Source organism: Gopherus evgoodei, chromosome 13 (assembly GCF_007399415.2).
Source record: "Gopherus evgoodei ecotype Sinaloan lineage chromosome 13, rGopEvg1_v1.p, whole genome shotgun sequence".
Taxonomy (NCBI): Eukaryota; Metazoa; Chordata; order Testudines; family Testudinidae; genus Gopherus; species Gopherus evgoodei.
Window position 1 is genome coordinate 6,126,481 of NC_044334.1, and position 22,523 is coordinate 6,149,003.

At 40.5% G+C, this 22,523-nt stretch overlaps 1 protein-coding gene across 1 annotated transcript in view; it reads left to right on the forward strand.

The window, feature by feature from the left end:
- PPP1CC (protein phosphatase 1 catalytic subunit gamma) overlaps positions 1-17,070 on the forward strand; it is a 30,920-nt gene extending 13,850 nt beyond the window's left edge. The window contains exons 2-7 of the mRNA XM_030582774.1: positions 6,679-6,810; positions 8,131-8,361; positions 12,933-13,037; positions 14,741-14,964; positions 15,257-15,391; positions 15,867-17,070. Coding sequence (XP_030438634.1) covers positions 6,679-6,810; positions 8,131-8,361; positions 12,933-13,037; positions 14,741-14,964; positions 15,257-15,391; positions 15,867-15,956 — 917 coding nt within the window. The 3' untranslated portion in view covers positions 15,957-17,070. The remainder of the gene's footprint in view (positions 1-6,678; positions 6,811-8,130; positions 8,362-12,932; positions 13,038-14,740; positions 14,965-15,256; positions 15,392-15,866) is intronic.
- The last annotated feature ends 5,453 nt before the right edge of the window (positions 17,071-22,523 follow it).

Here is a 22,523-nt window from a genome sequence, read left to right on the forward strand (position 1 = left end):
ACCTGTCCAGATATGTTCCTTTGCTCCCACTCAGACATCCATCCCCATGTGACTCTGTCCCCCTCCCAGCTACTCCCTTGTTCTTACGTAGCTCTGCACCCCCCTGCGGCCCTGTGCCTCCACTCCCATTCAGCCTCTGCCCCAGTCTGTCCTCACTCACTAGCCCTTATGAGCCCCTGTGACCAGCACCCCATAGCTCATGTCTCCTAACCTGGCATGACAGGCGCTGTGAAGAAGGCACTACAGGCTCTTTCTCTTCCCTTGCTGGCTGGGAGCAGCTGTGTGGTTCTATTGCTGCTTTGCCCTCTGGTGGGAAAAAGGAAGAACTGTAGCAAAATTTCAGCAGAAGCTTTTTTCTACGCAAAAAAATAAAAATAGGTACACCTCTTTAATTATGTGCATATGGAGTAGCACAGAATTCCGCTGGGAGTGATAGCTCTTCTTCAGGTCTGGAAAACATGCTCAGGCCTAGTCTACTCTGGTATTGCTAAAGCGCTGCTGTGGCAGCGCTCTAATGTGGCTTGTGTGGGTGTGACGCTCTTTTAAAAACCTCCATAAGGGCATAGCTACCAGTGCTGGGAGCACTGTCTACACTGGCACTTTATAGTGCTGAAACTTGCTGCACTGTAAATTGCCAGTGTAGACAAGCCCTCAGTGTCACAGCTAAACACCAGAGTGTATCAGTTGTTTATCATACTAGCTAACGCATTTCAAAGGGCAATTCCAGGTGAAGTGGCCTGTTAGTACTGCCCATGAGGGAGAAAGGAAGATGGGCAAGGCAGCTAGGGTGGGCAGTGTGTGTGTTATAGATTGTTGTAAAATAAGCCATACATCCAGTGTGTCTATTTGGTCCATATTGTTTAGTTTCCAGCAAAGTTATGAATTTAAGCTACCAATCTCATCTTTTGAAAATGTTGTCTGGGTTTCCTTTTGAGGATGAGGACTGATAAGTCAGATACAGAGTGATGTCTTTCACCATCTGGTGATGTGGTGTTTTTGTCTTTTATCATTTTCCTGTGAGTTCATTCAAGATGTAGTGATTGTCTGGTTTCACCCACATAGTTGTTGGGACATTTAGTGCACTGGATGCGGTACACCATGTGTTGTGATAGGCATGTGTAGAACCCATGGATCTTGAAGGCTATGTTACGGGGGCTGTTGATCATTGTAGCAGTGGAGATATGTCTGCAGCTTTTGCATCTGTTCTGGCAGGGTCTGGTGCTGATTTGAGCAGATGTCTAGGTCTGTGGGGAGCTGGCTTCTGATGATGAGCTTTGAGAGGTTGGGGGGGATGTTTGAATGCCAGAAGAAAGGGTTAAGGAAAACTTTATTTCAGGATGGGGCCCTCATTGATTATAGGGAAAGCTAAGACTTTGTCATAAATATTTTTAGTAAAAGTCACAAGCGGGTCCCTGGTATACGTCTCCCCATTATCTATCGTTTCACGTATCCCATCGCTCATCAGTAGGGGAATGTATTATGATTCACATCAGTCCTGATTTGCATATTCATCGCTTCACCTCTTGCATGACTTTTCTTTGAGCCCTTTGCCCAGCATTCAGGAGGCACTGGGAAGGAGAGGGAAGAGTGGGAACACGGCATGCTTGGAGGAGGGGGCGGAACTGGGCAGGAAGAGGCGACCCAGGCCACTATTTCTTATGGGGAAAAATTCCCCGGTATCTGTCGTTTCAGTATCAAGTCATCCTTTTCAGAACGCAACCCCAACGTATACTGGGGATCCCGTGTAAAGAAAATTTCATGGAAGCCCATGACCTGTCCCAGACTTTTACTGAAAATGATAAAATGAGAAGGGACTAGGCAACTATGGCGTGGCTGGGAGCTCTGGGGCCCCCACCACCTGTTCAATTTCAGAACTTCAAAAAACTCTATTTGTGATTCTGCAGCCTTGTCTACACTAGGAAAAATTAGTACCTGTGACATCAACTGATACTACTAAACCACAAGTGTAGGCAAACCTTGTATGCTGGAATTCTGTCTACACTAGTGGTTAGGTCATTGCTACTACCATTGCGACTGTACCTGGTATGACAGTTGATGTCACACAGATGCTAATTTTTCTAGGATAGGCAAGGCTGCAGAATCACAAGTAACATACTTTAAAAGGTGTTCCGGAAAGGAATTGGGCAAGTTAGTTTTTTAAAGTTCTGAAACTGAACTTCACTATAAAATTTACAAGTCGGGTGGGGGCGCTAGGGTCAAAGAATGATATGTTTTAGTCCATTAAGAGTTAAACAGGCTGTATGTGTCTGTATAGAAAAGTGAGTATCCATATTATGCTTGCTGGCTGCTATAATATGAGTATGCTTTTCTGGTATAGGCACCTTGACTAGACTAAAAACTAAACCTTTTTTTAAATTCTTGACTTGTGCTACTTGTTTTCAAATTGGAAAACATCACACCTAAAGACTAAGCACTGTCAAATTTATTTATTAAACTTTCTGTGTTATGACACTCTAGTTCTTGGATAGTAGTTCCAATTTTAGCTTCAGTAAAAATTAATTTAAAAGTTATCTTTGTGAATACAAGGGGTTCAACAAAGCAGATTTTTTTTCTTTGCCTCTAGGTCACCATTGATGAAATAATAACCTTGTTATACTTGGATGCTTATTTGCTCTTCTATTTAAAATGTGTATATATATGGATACAGATTGGCATGCATTATTCTTTACTTGTTAATCTTATCCAACCTGTTTAAGGTGTTTGAAACTGATTTACAACTTCTCACTAAATGTTCAGGCAATGTCTAATTTGCACAAGTAGACTGCAGGATAGGTGTAATCTTACTTCAATAGTCAGAAGGAACTTTTCACTTAACTCTTGCCAAAAAGTGTACCCGCTACTTTGAGCAGTTCAGTTGAACCATGGTTATAGAACGTTTGCTACCACACTACAAGTACATGGTCTAAAACGGGACAGTGTTAAGCTCATTCAGAGGAAAGGATTTAATTCAGTTTTTAACTATAGTTGTCTGTGGTATAAATCTAGGGCTGAATACTCCCCTCAGTCACAGCAGAATGCCCAGAAATGTCACTGGGAGGCTTGCACAAAGATTATAGGTATGTACTTCTGTGTATTAATGAAACTATTGTTGGTGTGGTCCCTTTATTGTGAGACAGTATCACCTAGTAGTAAAATATGCTCATCTTTAGGCCCTCGACTGTTTCTGCATTTTGTTTCTCTTGTTCTTCCATCTGCATTTACTTTCCTACCGCAACTTCTTATCTCCCATCAGTTCTCCATTTCCTGCACTACAGTAGTCAGCAATGAGAGAGTTGATTTTCGTATCGTTGTTGGCCTTTAGAGGGAGTAGAGGAGTTTAACATCTGAGTCGCTATCTCAGGGTATGGCTACACTTGCCGGCAGTGCTTTGAAGTTTTGAGTATGGTCGCAGCGCCAGCGCTGGGAGAGAGCTCTCCCAGCGCTGCATGTACTCCGCATCCTCTACGGGTATAGCTTGCAGCGCTGGGAGCCATGCTCCCAGCGCTGCGGCACTGTTTACACCGAGGCTTTACAGTGCTGTATCTTGCAGTGCTCGGGGTGTGTTTTTTTCACACCCCTGAGCGCGAAAGTTGCAGCCCTGTAAAGCACCGGTGTAGCCATGGCCTCAGGCTGTCTGCAGTCTCGGACAATATTTGTATCAGTTTTCACTAGGTTCATGTTTGGAAGATTCCTTGCAACTGAGGGCAAAAAACTTTTAAAGAAGAACTTTACACTCTGCATAAGCTGAATGCCATGTGGGCCACAGGTGCATCAAGTGGCCTGGGTAGTTGATACCACTGATCTAGTATGTTTTGTTTAAATATTACTTCATAGTCCAATATATTAATGTCCTATTATATACAGTTGGGGACTGCATCTCAAAGTGTGTCCTCTAGTTGCTTCAGGCTCCAGTTTCTGCTACAATACTCAGTGTTGCATTGTTGAAGACAAACGTCAACAGGCACCGCTTGTTCACTAAAGACTCAGATGCTATAGGACAGCAACTCAGTCTCTTGTAAGGATTGCCTTACATACAACTTGGGCGATTTGCCAGCTGATGCATTTTTCTGCAGACTATCAGAGCTCCTAGCTACTTCCTTCTCTATGTAATGGAGGTAGATTACTACTAAGTGCCTCTCTGATTGCTCAGAAACATCACTGACATCTAGTGTTTGATCAGAGATGCTCTCACAGATGCTCTCACAGGAGAGTAGCATTTGAAGACTACTAGAGCCTTCTTCACAACTGACTACACTTGAAATTTCGCAGCGCTTTGAAGTGTGAGTGTGGTCAGAGCGCCAGCGCTGGGAGAGAGCTCTCCCAGCGCTGCACGTAAACCACATCCCTTACGGGTGTAGCTTGCAGCGCTGGGAGCCGCGCTCCCAGCGCTGCGGCACTAATTACACTGAGGCTTTACAGCGCTGTACCTTGCAGCGCTCGGGGGGGGGGGGGTTCACACCCCTGAGCGCAAAAGTTGCAGCGCTGTAAAGTGCCAGTGTAGCCAAGCCCTCAGGATTGTAATTAGTCTTTTGATGTCCATTGCTAAAAACCCACTTCTCTGTGGCCACGCTGCAGCCTAGATGAAGACGCTCTTCTATGCAAACTCTCTCTCTGCACAGATACAAATTTATATCCATGGTTATAAATCGGTATCTGTGGAACTTTGGCAGCAAAAGGAACAGAACATGGAGCCAGTGCCCCACACTGTCAGCTCCTCCAGTGTGGCTGTACTGCCCCCAACCCAGCCTGTTGGGCAGGCACCAGGCTCACTGGCAACTGTCCCTGGTCACATTCTTGTGTTCGTGCAGTGCGTGTGCCGCTGGACAGGACACTCAGACAGCTGTGTGGAAGGGATGGAGGCAGGGCTGGGGCAGGTACAGCCAGGCTGGACGAGCTGCTGGCATGGGGCACCGGCTTCTGGGAGCAGTGACCCCACGTTCTGTTCCTTTCACTGCTGCGGTTCCCAGGAGAGCCCTGCGGTTCCACAGATACTTATTTATGTCCGCAGATATAAATTTGTATCCGTGCAGGGCTGTAATTATGGTGGACAAGTTACTTCTTTGAGTTCCCTCTAATACAATTCTAGCCCCTGATAGTAGCTTTTAATTTACTGAAATTTAGGCTTTAAAAGTTTAGTCCCCATTGAGAAACTAATCCATGAAGGTTAGACTTCTTTGCCTTGATTATGTTTGGGGGTTGATCCTAACTGTGTTCACTGGTTCAGCTGAACTAGGGAAGCAATAATGTAGACAAGTTCTAATGGCGGCTTATGTTTTAGCTAAACCTACTGACTAACATAGTGATTAAAAAATTTAGAAACCATCTGAGCTTTGTCGACACTATGGAGCTGGTTTGAATGGTGGATAGGATTTTTTTTTTGGTAAACTTCTCTTTTGAAGACACAGCCTTGGATACTGCCGCTGTTAGACTTAAGGTATTTAAATCCCCAGGATACTCTGGAATGCCATTTGAGATCTGGAGGGATGGGCCTGTAATGAGTCAACTGTTGAGGTAAAACACTTTGCCTAAGGGATATTTACAGCAACACATCCTTTTTTTTCTATTTAACAGGGCAAGGAGGAGACAAATATTGTCTCCACTTTGCTGTTATTGCACAGGGCATATCCTTAGCAGGAGCTATCTTACTATCATAGTGTTATTTTAATGTTTATTTTCAAAGAGCACTGGGAGGCAGTAAAACTGAAGGGAAAGCTGAACTGGTGGCATAGTTATTCAGAACAGAATTGGACTGAGTTGAGGTTCTTACTGTTGTTAAATTAGCAAAGGTTGGGGACACCTTTTCTTTTTAACTCAACACCCTTCAATAACTGAAATATTATTTACAGACTGGGGAGGGAGCCAGTTGGGGTAGTGCAGAAATGTTGGGATTCAAGGGATGAGGAGAATATTGTTGATTACTGGAAGCTTGTAACAGAAGGGGTGGAGGATGAGGGAAAAAGCAGGAAAAGAACTGAGGATGGGATATGTGGAGCCGGTGGTAAGAAATAAGATAGTGAGAAACCCAAATCCAAAAGGGTTAGGGTGGAAGCTAGGAAAAATAATGGTATGTTATATTTTTTGTTGGTTTTTGTGTTACAGAGACGATTTTAAGAGTTTGTCTGGGCTATCAATCGTGTAGCCAAGAAGCTCAAATGGGAAGTCTAGAAAATCTGCTGTCTAAAAGAGTAGAGTAGATTCCCTCTCAAATTTAAATTGAATTCTTTGTAATCTTGAGTCTATCAGTCTTGTTCAGAATGAAACTAAGGTTTTTCAAAGTGATCATCAAAATTGTTGCCAGAATGCGTAAAATGGAGGGGGGGGGAAATGCACTGGAGGGATGCAGAGCTCTCCCTGCAGCATCGACTACAAAGGCTTCAATCCCGCAGGGCTGGGCTCTCTGCTCTGGGCATTGTGCCATGCTGCACAGGGTGACAGTGCTGCTCAGGTTTGGCCAGCCACCTCTGTCATAATGACAAGGCTAGTTGGGCCAAATCTGAGAGAGCGGTGCTGCAGTCCCATAAACCTAGTCACAATGCCACTCTGATTTGGCCTGGATGGCTCCCTCCTTAATGGGAACAGACTTAACTTGAGCAGCACTGCAGCCTTGGAGGTTAGGAGTAGGTTGGCACTTAGCAAGTCATTTGATTCATTTAACCAGTTTTTAACTTCGTCCCACAGTGAGGGGTTCAAAACCAGGTAAAAACGTCCAACTTCAAGAGAATGAAATTAGAGGACTGTGCTTGAAATCCAGAGAAATCTTTCTCAGTCAGCCTATTCTACTAGAACTTGAAGCCCCACTTAAAATATGTGGTAAGTATTGTGACTTACTGTGTATTGGTCAGTTGACACTTGGTTTTCAGTGAACAGGCATTAACTTGCAATATTTTGTTTATTACCTACTTGTCGATAGGTGTCTTAAATCTAAATACAGTACAACTAATATAAAACATCAATTGTAATCAGCCGATCTGAACAAAAGGCTATAGCACAAGGGCATGAACAAACCAATATCTGGTTAATATAAAGAATAGTAATGAAGAGGGTAGCAAATACAGAAGTAAAAAAGTGGGGGATGAGGAGCAGAAACCCCAATGACAAAGATAAGCTTGCTGAAACTAGACTACCAAAAAAGGATGGGCTACTTCTGGGTTGAGGGTCCGGGGGAGTCCCAGAACAGAAGACCTTGTGTGAAGAAAGCCCTGCCCTCAGCAGCGCCCTGATTGAATCTAGGGGTAGAACAGAGACCCATAATAGTTCTAGGCAAGGTATATGGGGCATACATTCCAAGCCTAACTAAGTAATTTATATTGTGATGAAAGGCAAAATAGAAACCACTCCAGTAAGAATATGTAACTACAGCTCTTGAATTAGGTTGTTCTTATTAAATCCTTTTCTAAAACTGAAGATTACCTCAATTTAGAGTAGAGTAATTTGTCCATTATCTCTTAACTGCACATCTGATTTAAAATCTAATAGTCTTTATGATTGTTGAGCATGCTCTGTTTTAAGAAAAAATTCTAGACCAGAAGTGAAAGTAGCATTCACTTCCAAGCCAACTTTGCAGCTAGGATTTGAATAATCTTGTTACGTTCTTGAGTGCCATTTATGGATGTGTTAAGATTTATATCTAGGAGGGATCTTCTAATACTTACATATGCAGCATTCTGAAATGCAAAGCTGCAGATGGATGCCATCGGGAGACATTAAGACCAAAATAAAGGGTCTTGATCATAGAATCTTTTCTCAGGCAAAACTCACAGTGGAGTCGAATGGGAGTTTACCTGAGTAAAGACTATAGGACTGGGCACAAAGAGCTTTAACTTTTGGGTTGAGGTATTAAAAAATATATATGGATATTCTTAAATAACAGTTCATTGGTCATTCAGCACAACTTGCTGGGTTATGTAACTTCAGCCACTCTGTATACTGCTGAATGTGCATAATTTTCATACTAATAGATGAGACCATTTGGTTCTTCAGACATCTATGGTGGGCAGCATGTAGCTTTACATGAGATATCAGAAATAGATGTAACTTTTTCTCAAGTTTTATTTGGCTAGCAAGTCAATCAGTGATTGTAGTGAAGGTCTCGCTTATGTACCACCGCTTATGAATGCTTTTGTTTTTAAGGTGACATCCATGGACAATACTATGACTTACTTCGACTCTTTGAATATGGAGGCTTTCCACCAGAAAGCAACTATCTATTTCTTGGTGACTATGTTGATAGAGGAAAACAGTCTTTAGAAACAATTTGTCTCTTGTTGGCCTACAAAATCAAATATCCTGAGAATTTTTTCCTTCTTAGAGGGAACCATGAATGTGCCAGCATTAATAGAATTTATGGATTTTATGATGAATGTAAGTAACATTTTTTTTTTTGGTGGATGGAAGGAGGAGGGTTGTTATGCACTAAATTATGCTAGGTTACAAAAATTCTCTCCCAGTCTGGTTTTATTTGAACTGTGTACTAACTTACAGCTTCTCTCTTGCATAGCTCAGGTGGCCTCTTGGAAATTTGTACCCTCAATGATCTAATTATGGTCTGATCAGCAAAATGGAAAATACTGTGTAGAATGACTGGTATAATTTTATTCCTATTTGATCACAGCTCTCAGTGCTGTACACTGTTAAAGTTCAAATTGTAAGCCTATCTAATCTTGTATTAGATAGAAATTCTAAATTGCAGCACAAAAATATTTACCTTTTCTCTGAAGTATAAAACTTGTGTGTAATTACATTGTAAATCCTTTAGCGAATAAATGGTCCTTTATCTTATACTGGTGGTCCCCAAACTTTTCGTCTGGTGGGCGCCAGACAAAGGACCGTGGCAGTGGTCGAGCATCTGCCAAAATGCAGCCAAATTTCTGCGGTATTTTGGTAGTGACGCCTCTCGATGATGCCGCTTGTCAGCAGCAAGCGGCGTCATCGAGAGGCGTTGCCACCAAAATTCGTTGGCATTTCGGTGGATGCTTGACCACCGGGCAGGATGTGGGCGCATTTAGATGCCCCCGTGGGCGCCATGGCTCTCACGGGCACCGCCTTGGGGACCCCTGTCTTATGCCCTGGATATAATAAATACAAGATTTGACTTTTTACAAAACTGTTTATATTAGAAATAGCTGATCCTTATTTCTGCTTTTCAGGAGGACCTGAATAGTGATACAGCATGATATGCAAATGGTTGGGTTTTCTTTGGTAACCATTTGTAACTAAACATAGCCTTTACACTAAATGTGATGCTTCCTTTCATGAACTAGTAGGGTATGTTATATCTATAAAAATGTATTTAAGCAATGATATAACTTAACATACATGGTGATGGTGCTGCCCACCTAATAACTTTTAGACCAGAGTACTAGCCTGGGATGAGGGAAACCCAGGTTCAATTCTCCCCCCACCATGCTCCGGAGACACTTTTGTTGTTTATCTACAGTGGAATAGAATGACTGCGGGAGCCCCACATCAGAATATCTCATAACTCACTGGTTAAAGAATTCTCCTGAGAGGTGGGAGACCCCTGTTCAAATCCTCTATCTCCTGGCAGAGAATGGGGGAATTGAATCTGGGTTTTCCACAACCCAGGCAAGTGCACTAATTATTTAGCTAAAACTTGCAAGATAGGTGCCACCTCCGTTGGCTGGATTTTTTCCTCCATCTGGATTTCGAACGAGTCCCAATCCTGTAAACAGCCTCTGAGCATGCCTACCAGATTGGGCCGTATACACGATTTAGGTGGCCAAATACCTGTCTTTACCTGGTTCAGCAATCGCTTTGGGAATTTGGCAGGCACTAGGACTCGACACCTAGAACGAGGCAGTAGTGGGCATTCCCAGAGACAGAAACAGTAAGCTCCTAGGGAACTCTTACAGCAGAAACCTAGGAGTCAAATGAATGTAGGCATCTACAGGGTTCAGCAGGAGTTTTGTGGATTGTAGTGGAGCTAAAACATACTGGGTCCAATCCTATCCTGTGTTTTTTGAGATTCAGCCTAGTAGATCTCATCCTCGCACCTATTTTTTTCATAGATTGGAAGACAAAAACAAGCTTCCCAGCTTTTTCAACTTCCAGTTGGTTTCTTAACTTCAAATGAACTAGTCATAAAACTCAATTAACAGAATAAACTGAAATGAAGGGAAAAATCTTTCTGCACCTGTAGAAGTGGCTACTGCTGTCTAAAAGCTGGTTTAGCACTTCAGTGGTATCTGGTTCCAGTTGCTTAGTCAGTGACTTCCAGCACTTTAGTGGTCTGACTTTCTTTAAAACTTGGCAGCAAATACTTAATATTTTTTGTATTTAATTTTAATAGATTATTAAATTCAAAGGTAATTTTTTTTTAAATGAACTTGTATTTAATTCAAATAAGTCCACTTTTTTAAAGTCATCAGATTTTACCCACCCTCTGCTGCCCCTCTTTTTAGAGGAGACAGAGAGGCAGCTCAGATTACGGGATTGACATGTTTCATCTCTTCCCTTTGTTGGAAGACCTTGATGTGATCTTTGGAAGACATTAAGGATCTCATACATTTCAAATATTGTATATATTTTGGAGGCAGTGGGAGAATTGAAGCTATGTTTGTGCATCCTAATGGAACAATAAATACTAAAATTGACTTGTCTTTGGCTTGCAGTTTTACTTCTAAACTAAAATTGTAACTGGCTTTCTTGTCTCCTGGTAAAAATAATCTTGCTGACAAGTGTTTATGGGAAATCTGATTGGAAAGGTTTTGATTTCACTTCACTACTGGCTTATTAAAAGAAAACTCTTAAGATTTAAATATTCATAGATTGGTAATAGAATGTAGAATCTTTCATGTCTTGTTCAGATCTATCAAACTGGCAAGTTTGATCTTGGTGGTAAATTTGGCAACCAGCAACAATACTCTTAAAAAGAATGTTCATGGAAACTACTTGAAAGTAGGATAGAAACGGTGATGTGCTTGTTGCTTTAACATTTTTCAAGTAGAACATAATCAGTAATTACACAGCCTTTCAAATGGAATTGATGAAATGAGTGCAGCTTTCCTAGTTATTGTGCCTTGTGACCTTAACTGTTGGCTGTGTGTGGACTAAAAGCACGCATAAAGATAATTTTTTTCATCTGTGCTGTCCACAATATACACATTTTATTTTTAAAGTGATATGCTATTTCAAAATATAAACTTTGCTTGGAGAACCATTACCTCCAAGTTTTAAAATCCCTTAGCCCTTTTTATACTATGAGGAGAGTAAGGATACAAATTGTGCAGAAAAGAGGGTTTTTTTTAATTTCGCCCCGCTTCATAGAGCTGGCTTCATAACTTAGATTCTTCATTATTAAAACACTTAAAGTCAAAAGAACCCCCTACTTTTGATACAATTGAGGCTTACTGGTGTCCTCTGAACTCGGAAAAAGATAATTTAGGTTTATATACCAAAATATTAGTATGACGGGAGTACCTTGTCCTATATTGTGCTGTGATCTGATTTGATATTGCATGCTGAGCAGTTTAGACAGTAAGTGTATGAATAAAAAATCTATGTGCCCCATGAAATTAGATTGCTAATTCAATAGGCGGCCTTTCTCCCTAAGTGTTGGTGTGGACCCAGTATCTCACCATGGTGTTGAGGGTAGCTTTTGGTAAACTCTGAACCACATACAGTATTGCTGTATACTGTTATCACTTGCCACTGGGAGAAAGTGTTGATTCTTATATTAATTAGGCTCTTAGGACAAAGACTATGTAAGTATACAATGTAAATATTAACATAATTCCATACACAAGTTGCCCAGCTTTAGGGGGTCAGCAAGCAAAATAAATTCTGAATATATTTGGTCTGTGCTAAGAATGTCTCTAAACAAGTGCTTGGTTAATCATAACTTTAATGTACTTAAAGTTACATTTAAAAGGCTTCTGGGGTGTAATTAAAAAAACAAAACAAAAAAACCTAACAGGCTGGATAACTTCACCTTTTTAAAGGGTTGAATGAAAATATGGGGAGAACATGTTATCTTGCCCTAAATTTGTTTGTGTTGTGGCTCATTTGCTTTGCTAGTTGCTTACGTGATACTTTTAATGCAAAATACAATAGACTTCATATGAGAGTGAGGGTCTCTTCCAACTTTAATTCATCCAAAGAATGTTCTGGATGAATCAATGAGACTTTTAAATCTTCTACATACTCACTTTGGACAGCATAGATTAGTCTTAGGTGTTTTTATATAAAACAGCATGCACCTCTATGGTGCTGCTTAGGATAACTTGTATAAACACAACTTTTTGTTGTTTTTTATGTGCTTAAATTTTAGGTCCAGGTTTTCTACTAAGCTTAGCTTCAACTGGGTACAGTAGAGTAGAGGGGTGTTATGGAGACAGTTGCAACTCTCTGATTCTCTTGGTTGTTTTGGTCAGGTACAGTCCCTGACCTGCTAGTTTAGAGTAGTCTCAAGTCTGCTCTGAACACTAGTCAACAATGGTTTCCAAGGGACAGTCTTTCAGTTATGTATTTCCAGAGTGCAGCATACTCCCTATACTGGGGCTGCATGGGGGTGGGGAGTAGGAGTTGGTTGAACTGGCCCTGTGCCTGTTTAAGAAGGTATGAGCAATGCAATGGAAGTGGAACAAGCCATAGAATCTGATTCTAATCTGTAAAAGGTCAGTCTCGTTCTACACATGGAAACTCCTACTGCTCCAAAAGAAACCTTTAAGAGCCACTTGGCTTTTCTGAATTCGCTACAGTCTGAGACCCCTTAAAACTTTTTTTCATCAGCAGTGAAATCCATTGTGTCTAAGAGGAGCTAAGAGTGTGTGTGTGTGTGTGTGTGTAGGCTTCATTTCTACACCGTGGCAAAGTTAAGACAGCAATAGTAGTATTGTAATGTTGTTGGATCCTTTCTAGTTCTCATTCGGAGACCATATTAATTGGGTTTTTTCCCCCTAAAACTTTGGTAGGTAAAAGAAGATATAATATTAAGCTGTGGAAAACATTTACAGACTGTTTCAACTGTTTACCAATTGCAGCCATTGTGGATGAGAAAATATTCTGCTGCCATGGAGGTATGTAGGGCTTCTCTAGTGGTTACTCAAGTGATTGCTAATCCCTTACCTCTAGGTGTGCTAGTTCCATGTTTGTGTTTATGCATTTTGCATAGTTGGAAAATGACTCCCTGTTGGTTTAATCCTCGTTACTGAAATTCTGGAACACCTGTTCTCCTGGGGGGAATATGGGAGGCTCAATTCATGGACTGAGCTGGATATTGAAGGGTAAGTTAAGTAAATCAACCCTAAATAGGTTGTCATGCAGGAAGTTCCAGAGCGCTTATTTTTAGGCATTGAAATACTTAATTGAGCAAGTAGTTTAGTACCATAGGGGATATATGGCTGTCTGCTTTTCCTGTTCTATAGAAGTTCATCTGTACTCACCTCTCCTTTCAAATAGAGAATCTATGTAATTTGCCAAATAGATGGACTCAGAGTCCTATATAGATTGTACAAAGGACAATAAATTCCTGGTCATTGAGGGGACCCCCAGGACATGCCAAGGAGTTAGTCGACACCTAAAAGTCAGTCTTACCCTTTCTGAAGTGTACTTAGGCTAGGTTTTTTTACAGCTGTTTATACCATTTCAATAACTGAATGGGTCTAATGTGTAAAACAGTCCCAAGTATTTCAGCAGTGACATGTGGCCTATTGCAACTCTTGGTATCTGTCTATAATTTGCAGCAATTATAGCTTACCTTGACACTACAGTGAAAAATAGTATGACTATTACTTAGTGTTACAGTAACTTAGTATATCTCCCCATCTTAGTATTTCATGTTACTATGCATGAACAATCTGACAAGTACAGTATTAGTTCTACTGTTTAAATATCTTTCAGTTTGTGTCTTAAATGCACACTTTGTAGGCATTCACAAATATTAAGCAATGAGAATGAAGTTTTGTTCTGTAAAATGTGGAAGTGACCTTTCTCATCCTTATACTTAAATATGTGAACATGCACGATAGGCCACTGTTTCTGCTAAATCATAAAGCTGTGAAAACATGTCACTTAAACCTCTTTGTGGCATGGTGTGGCCCTTCAAAGTACCCTACACTCAGTTCCCTTCCTGATTTTTTTCCCAATAATTCATTTAAAGCCTGGGATACATAAAGTAATGTCCCCCTCCTTGGAGTCTAATTTATTAAGTTGTTATACAATAGTGTATCTCTTAGCCCTTCAGACCCAACCTGTCCAGCTTGAGACTTCCAGTTCATGCTTATAGGCCACTCAGTTCCTTCCCCATAGTTAAGAAATTTTAGCCTTCCTTGTTGGGTTGTGCTGTATTTCAATAGTCAGGCTTCTCCTCACCAGGCTTTTCAACCTCTTCTTCTCTTGTTTCCCTGCCCCCCAGCAGTTGGGCTTTGTCATGTTCAAGAGTTAGTTACCTGTATAACACTTGGTGGTCATTTGCTGGCTTGCATGCCACTCTTTTGAATTTTTTTCCTTAATGAGGCCATGTCATGGAATAGGGTTGGCTGGCCCTGCACCCCACTGCTTCTTGATGGTGACAAACCACCCTGTTACAGAAAGCTTTTAAAATTGGATAAAAATCAAGAGTCACCATAAAACTTTATAGATACTAATCGCCACCAGTAAATCAACAGGATGGACTTTAAGGCTTTTTGTATCTTAATAGGTGAGTCAAAATGTTTATTAATGTGTGGAACATACTTTGAGTAAAACACTAACCATTTACACATCTTAAAACTCCTAACAGGCCTGTCGCCAGACCTTCAGTCAATGGAACAGATTCGGCGAATTATGCGCCCCACTGATGTACCAGATCAGGGTCTTCTTTGTGATCTATTATGGTCTGACCCTGACAAAGACGTCTTAGGATGGGGTGAAAATGACAGAGGAGTGTCCTTCACATTTGGTGCTGAAGTGGTTGCAAAGTTTCTCCATAAACATGATTTGGATCTTATATGTAGAGCTCATCAGGTATTTTAATTTTACAAGTACAGTCCATGGCCCTGTTCTCCCAGTGGGATCCTAGTGCCTCAGCAGAGTCCCATAATTTCATTGCTAATAGATCACACCCCAGGAGTGGGTCCTGTATCATTCCTAATTCTGTTTTGATCTACTTAGTTTAAAACTTCTGTTGTCTACGCTAGACAGTCATACCATCTTGCAGCTTTATGTGGGCTAACTTAGATGCATGTCATCTGAGAAATAATTACATGACTGCGGTAAGAAATTATTCTACTCTAATAGAGCTCATTTTCTATTAAAGGTGGTTGAAGATGGGTATGAGTTCTTTGCAAAAAGGCAATTGGTAACTCTGTTTTCTGCTCCAAATTACTGTGGAGAATTTGACAATGCTGGTGCCATGATGAGTGTGGATGAAACTCTAATGTGCTCTTTTCAGGTACAGTATCTTAAGATTTTGCCCTTTAACGAATTTGCTTTTTTATTTAAAAAAGAAAAAACACAAAAAAAACCCACTATTATAGAAATAGTTCTCACTGCAAATAGATTTTTTACAAAAGTGAGAGGTGACTGGAAAGGCTACATTCAGTTCAGTCACCCTTTCTCTTCTCAGAAAGGATTTAGGTTCTGTCCACATTGGCATAAAGTAGAGCACACTTCTCACCGTGAATTAGATTTTCCAACTGAAGTCTCGTCTGTTTCCTGACTCTTACTGTCACGTGATTCTAGATTGTCTGGTCTAGTACTAGCATAACTGTTAGGTGGGCAGGGAGCACGCTACTCCTAGCATTGAGCATGCAAAGCTGCTGGCTGACTTTACTCATCATGAATGATGTTTTTAAAAACAAATTAGCAGATGGGTTAGTTATTTGCTGGCTAAAGCACCATAGTAAATGGCTGAATTGTCTTTTCAGATTTTGAAACCTGCAGAGAAAAAGAAACCTAATGCTAGCAGACCTGTAACGCCACCAAGGGGTATGATCACAAAACAAGCGAAGAAATAGTAAATTTGGTACTGCCAAGTTGGGACTTGTATATAACCTCCATTTTTAAAACTGTAATGTGTACTGTTCGGCTTGCTCAAAATAGATAACGTGTTTGTGGTTTTTCATTTTGATTTAATGAATGGCATTTGCTGGTTGTAACAGCAAATGAAAGACTTTTCTCCCTTCCCAAGAAGAGTTTTTAAAACTTCCCTTATGTCGGTGTTACAGCTGTACACTCCACAGCATCTTATCCTGTCATTATGGGTAATTGTACAACTGACTTTTTTGAATCTGTACAATGAGTAGTGTAAATGCTTGTTTTCTTCTTTAGGAACTAAAGAGGGCACTAGTGTGCTGTGAGATTAGAAATTTGTTACTGTCTGAAGTTACATACTGTTTATACAAACCACTGTGAACTTTTTTTACTTTAAAAATTTGTTTTAAAGGGATTGTTTTTCTTTTAATGTCTTGTCATGTACACATTTAGTTTTATTGCTGTCAACATAAGAAATAACCCTCAACCTGACCAGCATCACTGGTATGATGTATATTTAATTAAAGCACACTTCCCCTCCAATATGCTTTAAATGAAAATTAAAGCCATTATTTTAAATGTTTGTGTCTCTTTCCTGAAGCCAAAGTTTCTGTTTAAAAAGCTGTGTCTACACAACACATCAAGATGAATTGGCAGGACTTTACATTCATGCCTTTCTCTTGGAGATAAAAGGAAGTTTTGACTTTCAGTAGCAAGCTGTAATGCTGTGCTGTTTGTGCTATTAATGGTAAAGGTAAAGACATTTTGTACAATTTCAATATATTCTACTGAGTGAACCTTCTTACAGTTGCAGCTGTCCTGGGGCAGCCGATTCCAGAAAGCAGTGATGTGTGGAAATGGTTCTAGATCTGCCTGAGAATTTGTCCATTTCTGGCCTAAAGACTTGCTTCTGCAAAGAAGCGTAGAAAATAACTTGCTAACCAGCCAAGCACAGGAGTTATTTCTTTTCACCAGTTTATACAAATCTGTGTCTCTCGTTTTTAAGAACAAAACTGTTTAATCTTTTTTTGAACAGATGACAGTGTACAATACCATGTAGTGAAAATAATTCACTTATTAAATGAAGAAATTGTTAAATCTTCTCAGTGTCTATTTATCAGCACAATACACCAGTGTTATCAGAAGATTTGGCTAAATTAGATCAATAAATTGATCTGGAAACCCACAAACTCAACTTGGAATTATGTCTGAACTTCACACACCTGTGATATGTTTCTAAAGGGAAGGTCTTGATATAGAGCCATCGTGCTTACATGTAAAACTTGAGTGCCTCCCAATTAAAAGTGAGATGGGAGAGTTGTGCTGTCAGACTAACTTGCTAGACACTCCTGTAGATCCAGTATAGTATAAAAGTAAATCTTAAGTTCTAAATTTGTCACTAAAAATACAGGCATCTTAAACATTTTTAATGTCTTCCATAGATCAGGATAGCTGCAACACAACTCTTAGACAGTTTTGTTCGCCTTCCACTGGAATGGGGAAAGAATGTGCTGTAAGATCTTCCTGCAGCCTTGAACTGTGCTATTTTGCTTTCCTCTCAAACTTTGATACTCTGCCCCCAGTTTCACCTTTGCAACCCAAAACTTGGCCTCATATCTTCAGTAGGCTTTACTAGTATAGTGTATTTCCATTTAGTAGCAGTATAATCTGAGAGGGAGTGGAGGTTTATAGTTAAAGCCCAAAGCTTTAAATGATAGTAAATTCCTGGCAATGAAGTTCCCAGAGAAGAATGCTAATGGGGAAAATACACCACACATTTTTTCTGAAAGACCTTGCAGAGTAGGATTTTAAAAGTAGAATAAACTAGTTTTATCCAGTACCACCAGCCTTCTTTCAAACAGCTTTGTCAGGAATAACTCTTAGCTCCTATATAAGTCTATGGTTATCTGGTTGTGTAATTACAGAACAAGTCTCCATCACTGTGAATGTTAGATTCATAGATGTTAAGGACAGAAGGCACCATTAGATCATTAGCCTGTGTTATACAAGAGTGAGACTGAAGAACTTTATTGTTACTCCAATCTGAAAGGGATTATGAGTGGGGTTGGCTGTGATAGCAGGGGACTGGGCTCAGCAGATAGGACTGAAAGGGTCCATGAACCCAATAACTTGCATTTGAGCAAAGCATATCTTTGAGAAAATCCTCTAATCTTGATTTGAAGACTCCAATAGATTGAGAATCCATCACTTCCTTCGTGGCTTGTTCCAATAGCTCATCACCCTAGCTGTTCGCAATAAGGCAAAAAATGTTAACTTTAATTTGTCTGGTTCTAACTTCTAGCCATTGACTCTTGTTCTGCCTTACAGATAGGTTAAAAATCCCTTTAGTACCAGATACTGTCTCCATATGAAGGGGAATAAAGAAGCAGTAGTGACGGTTTTTTTTTTCCCTGATCAATTTTGTATAAGAACATGCAGCAAGGCACGGTTCTTATGCCATGCCCATCATGGTACGTCTCTGCATCTGCTGAGGCACCTCTTCTCCCTGTTATGCCCATCTAAGGGGATACAGTGCAAATACTGGAGTATTATGGTGAGCACTAACTAGCTAATACAGTTAAAATATAGTCTTAAATATTGCATGTCCCTGTTGAGTATTACTCAGACTAGAGCTTGTCTCTTACTAGAGCATATGGGAACCAGGAATGGAGGCTTCTTGCTCCTATCAGACACAGCCTTACTACATCACAGATGGGAACCATTTGCCTGATATTTCCTCCAGTAGAGTTGGGTCATGTAACCCTGGCTTAATGTAAGTCAGAATGGAGGGATATCATACCATATGTGTTTTAACCTTGTAATATTTACAACTTATTTTCTACTTGCATCAAATAGGGGAGTAGAAAATAAATCCATTTTGTCTCTTTGGACAAAATTACAACTCTGATAAAGGCAGTTACGTTGATATATACATGGACGTCTTGAAGGCCTGTGACAGCATTTGTAAGACTGCTACAGGAAGACTGCAAGAATGTGGAAATAGTGGAAAAAGTTCAAAGGAGGATAACAAATGTTATCCAAGAACTGGAAAACGAGTCTTAGGAGGTGAGGCTTAAGGAGCTCAATTTATGCAGTTTACCAAAGAGAAGGTTAAGAGGTGCCTTAAGTACTGTAGGTACTGACACACGCAAGATACGTAATGGGGGGAGCTCTTCACTTGTGTTGACAGACATAACCAGGCCTACTGGCTGGGAGTTGAAGTTAGCCTTGAAATAAGACAATGTCCTAGCAGTGAGGATAATTAAACAATGGAATATTTTACAGCAGAGGTGGAGTCATCACCATCACTAGAGAGTTTTTAAAATTAGATGTACTTTCCTACAGCTTGTATGTGCAGGGGCGTGTGCTAGTCCTGCGTGTCCTTTCAGGCCATGAGGTCCTCCCCATCACCTTTCCTTCATGACCCATGGGGAAAACAGGATTGCCTGCATTGCCCTCAGTACACTTACAACACTGGCAATTCTGCATTGACAATCCCTATAATCAAAACTTAGGCTTCAGCTGGTTACCTGCAGCAGTCTTGAAAGATTTTTATTTTTTATGCATAATTGGCAACATGTATCCAGGGTGTGTGTTACGTTCCTTGAAAGAAACACATTCTCCACGGATAAAGATGTGGTGGGCCTTGCCCTGAGGTGGGTACAACAATCTTATCCTTTTATGTAGATGCTTGCCTGATGAGTCTTGCTCAGGGTGTGACCAACCTCCCCCCCCCGCCCCCCAGGGGTACTCCTAGGCAACTGTTCAAAGACTGGGGTATAGCACTGACTCTGCAAATCTGTGACAGCTCCTAAATAGTCTCTGTCTTAAACTGACTGCCAGATTTTGATTCTGGAAGAAATTTTCCCCCCATGTCAGACATAGATGTTGGCAGTTGCTTGTCTCCCTCTGGAGCATGAATTGACTGCTAGGATCATCTGGGCATATTTCACCTAATCAGTTTTCTCTGATATTGCAGGGGCCTAAGGCAATGGTGCTACCTTGGTATGAATTAGGGAACTATAACTACTGGAAACTCCAGTCCCCAAACAGTAACTTCCTGTATCTCCTGGAAATTACATTTTTTCTACTATGAACTGTTCTGTAACACCATCTGCCTGGAACTTGTCACTTGGCTCATGTTTAGTGTCTAGGCTGACTGATTGGTACTGCCACCAACAAGGAAGATAAATTATTCTTTACTACTGAAAATGAGCGAGGTGAAGAGGGAAGAAATAACCTATAAACCAGGATATATGTCAAAGCAGCAAAGAATCCTGCCCACCTTGTAGACTAACACGTTTTGGAGCATGAGCTTTCGTGGGTGAATACCCACTTCGTCAGATGCATGTAGGATATATGATGCCTAATAAGGGAATTAAAATAAGTAACAATGCTGCTTACCACATAGAGGAACAGTTTCTCCTAAAGTTCATCTTAAAGAGCAAGTATATCTGTAATGATCTAGAATGTGAGACAATCCATGTATTCTAAACATCAGTAAATGAATTTTAAAATCCTAAATTAGTTGGAGATTAAAAATACAGATTTTCTGTTCTTTGACAATGAGGGTACATGATAATGTCATTTTGTATTAAAAGTTTTTAAATGTACTTAAAGATACATATTACCACTGTTTGTGTGGGAGTTTCCTTCATCTTGGGACATTTGTGATTTCAGTGGCCCTAATTATTACAAAGTTAATTATTTCAGGATTTGCAGGTCACACTAGTGGCTTGTAATACTTACTTCCATCTACATATGCTCTAAAGGTTACCTCCTATCCAGACCTTACTATAGTTCATGCTTTTGTCAACTCCAGGCTCAATTCGTATGATTCATTCTAGTCCCAGGTGCTCTTGAAAGTTTATTTTATGCAGACTGCTATAGTCAGCTTAATCTTTGCTATTAGACTGGCTCCTGATTGTTTCTAAGAGTAGGTCAGAGTGCTGATTATCTGTAAAGCCCTGCATTTTCTGGGCATGGGAAAAGCTTCCCCTTGTATCTTGTTAATGACAGTTAAGAGTAGCTTGCAGGTTTGTGCTGTCAATTCCTGATTAAAAACTGCACTGTCTTCACTTCCTCTCGTGAAGAGGCAGTCACCAGACCAAGTGTGTTTCTACTTGACTCCTAAGCAGTTTAAGTAGCTTTGAAGTAGCAAAATAGGGAAGTTAGATGAGATACCTGCATTTGATTTCACTTGTGTACTTTCTAAAACTGTACTGTTTTGAAATAGGTCCGAAAGAAGCACTAGCATAATAATACCAAGCTCTGTCATAGCACTTTTTGTCTTTAGAGCTCAAAGCACTTTATAAGGAAGTTCTGCAACATTACCTGCATTTTACAGATGGGGTGACAGTCTTGCTTTCGTTAGTAGCAGGAGATCAGAACTGAGTCAATTTTATGACAGTTTTTATATTAGAAATTTGCATCAAAGTGCTACCTCTTCTTTCTGGAAATTTTGTAGAAGTTACTTAGTTAACTAAGAGCTGGGCTTTTTCTCCATTTCTAAGCATAATATAATAATTCCTTGCTCTTATACAGAGCTTTTCAGCAGTAGCTCTCAAGATGCTTTACAAAGAAGGTCAATATCATTATCCTCATTTTACAGATGGAGAAACTGAGGCACAGAGAGGTGACATGACTTGCGCAAGGCCTGTGGCAGAGCTGTAAATAGAACCCAGATCCTTAGTCCCCATCTAGTGCTCTATCTACTAGGTAACACTGCCTAAGTCTAATAAGGCTATTAATTTGAATAAGTTGTTATCCAGTCTAATGTTCTGTGAGAACATTTTAATCAATTCTTTGGGGTACTGTTTTGGACAATGGTGCATCATGTTTAACTTATCTGAACAAACAACAAGATGGGGTCTCTTCGTTTACACCTCATTCCAGAAATCACATTCTCTACAATGAAGCACCTTTCATTTCCTGTTTCTCTTCACCCAGACTCCTACTAAGCTATTAACAGCAGCAGGGCCTTGAATCTCAGGTTGATAATATCCTGTAACAGTTTCAAACCAAGAACTTTGCCCTTAGATATATTGTGTGCAGTGCACCTGAGGGCAGAATTTGGCCATCTGAACAATACTAAGTATAGCTGGAAATAAGGGCATTCTGGAGGCAATATCAAAAACCCTATTTGGATCTGGACTTGACTACCCAGATTGCACCTCTCCCTGAACACTACTACTGTAGCTGTGGTGCTTGAGGCATGGATACAAGGTGTTCTCATTGGAAGATCCCCAGATAGGAAACTGCTGCTTGTTTAAACTGCAGATGCAGGATGGGTAGAGACCTTGTCTTTAGAGTATCATGTACTCCTGGAATACTGTGTAAGTAACTACACATGCTGGAGGTATGCCTAGTTCAAACTTCTCTGTTCTGTTCATCCCCTCTGGGGCACCTGGCACTGGCCACTGTTGGAAGATGGGATACTGGGCTAGATGGACCTTTGGTCTGATCCAGTAGGCTGGTCTTATGTAAACTTGCTGACCCCATGATGTACGGTTTATCATTTTCTCCAAGGATTTGCTTGACCTGAGACTAAG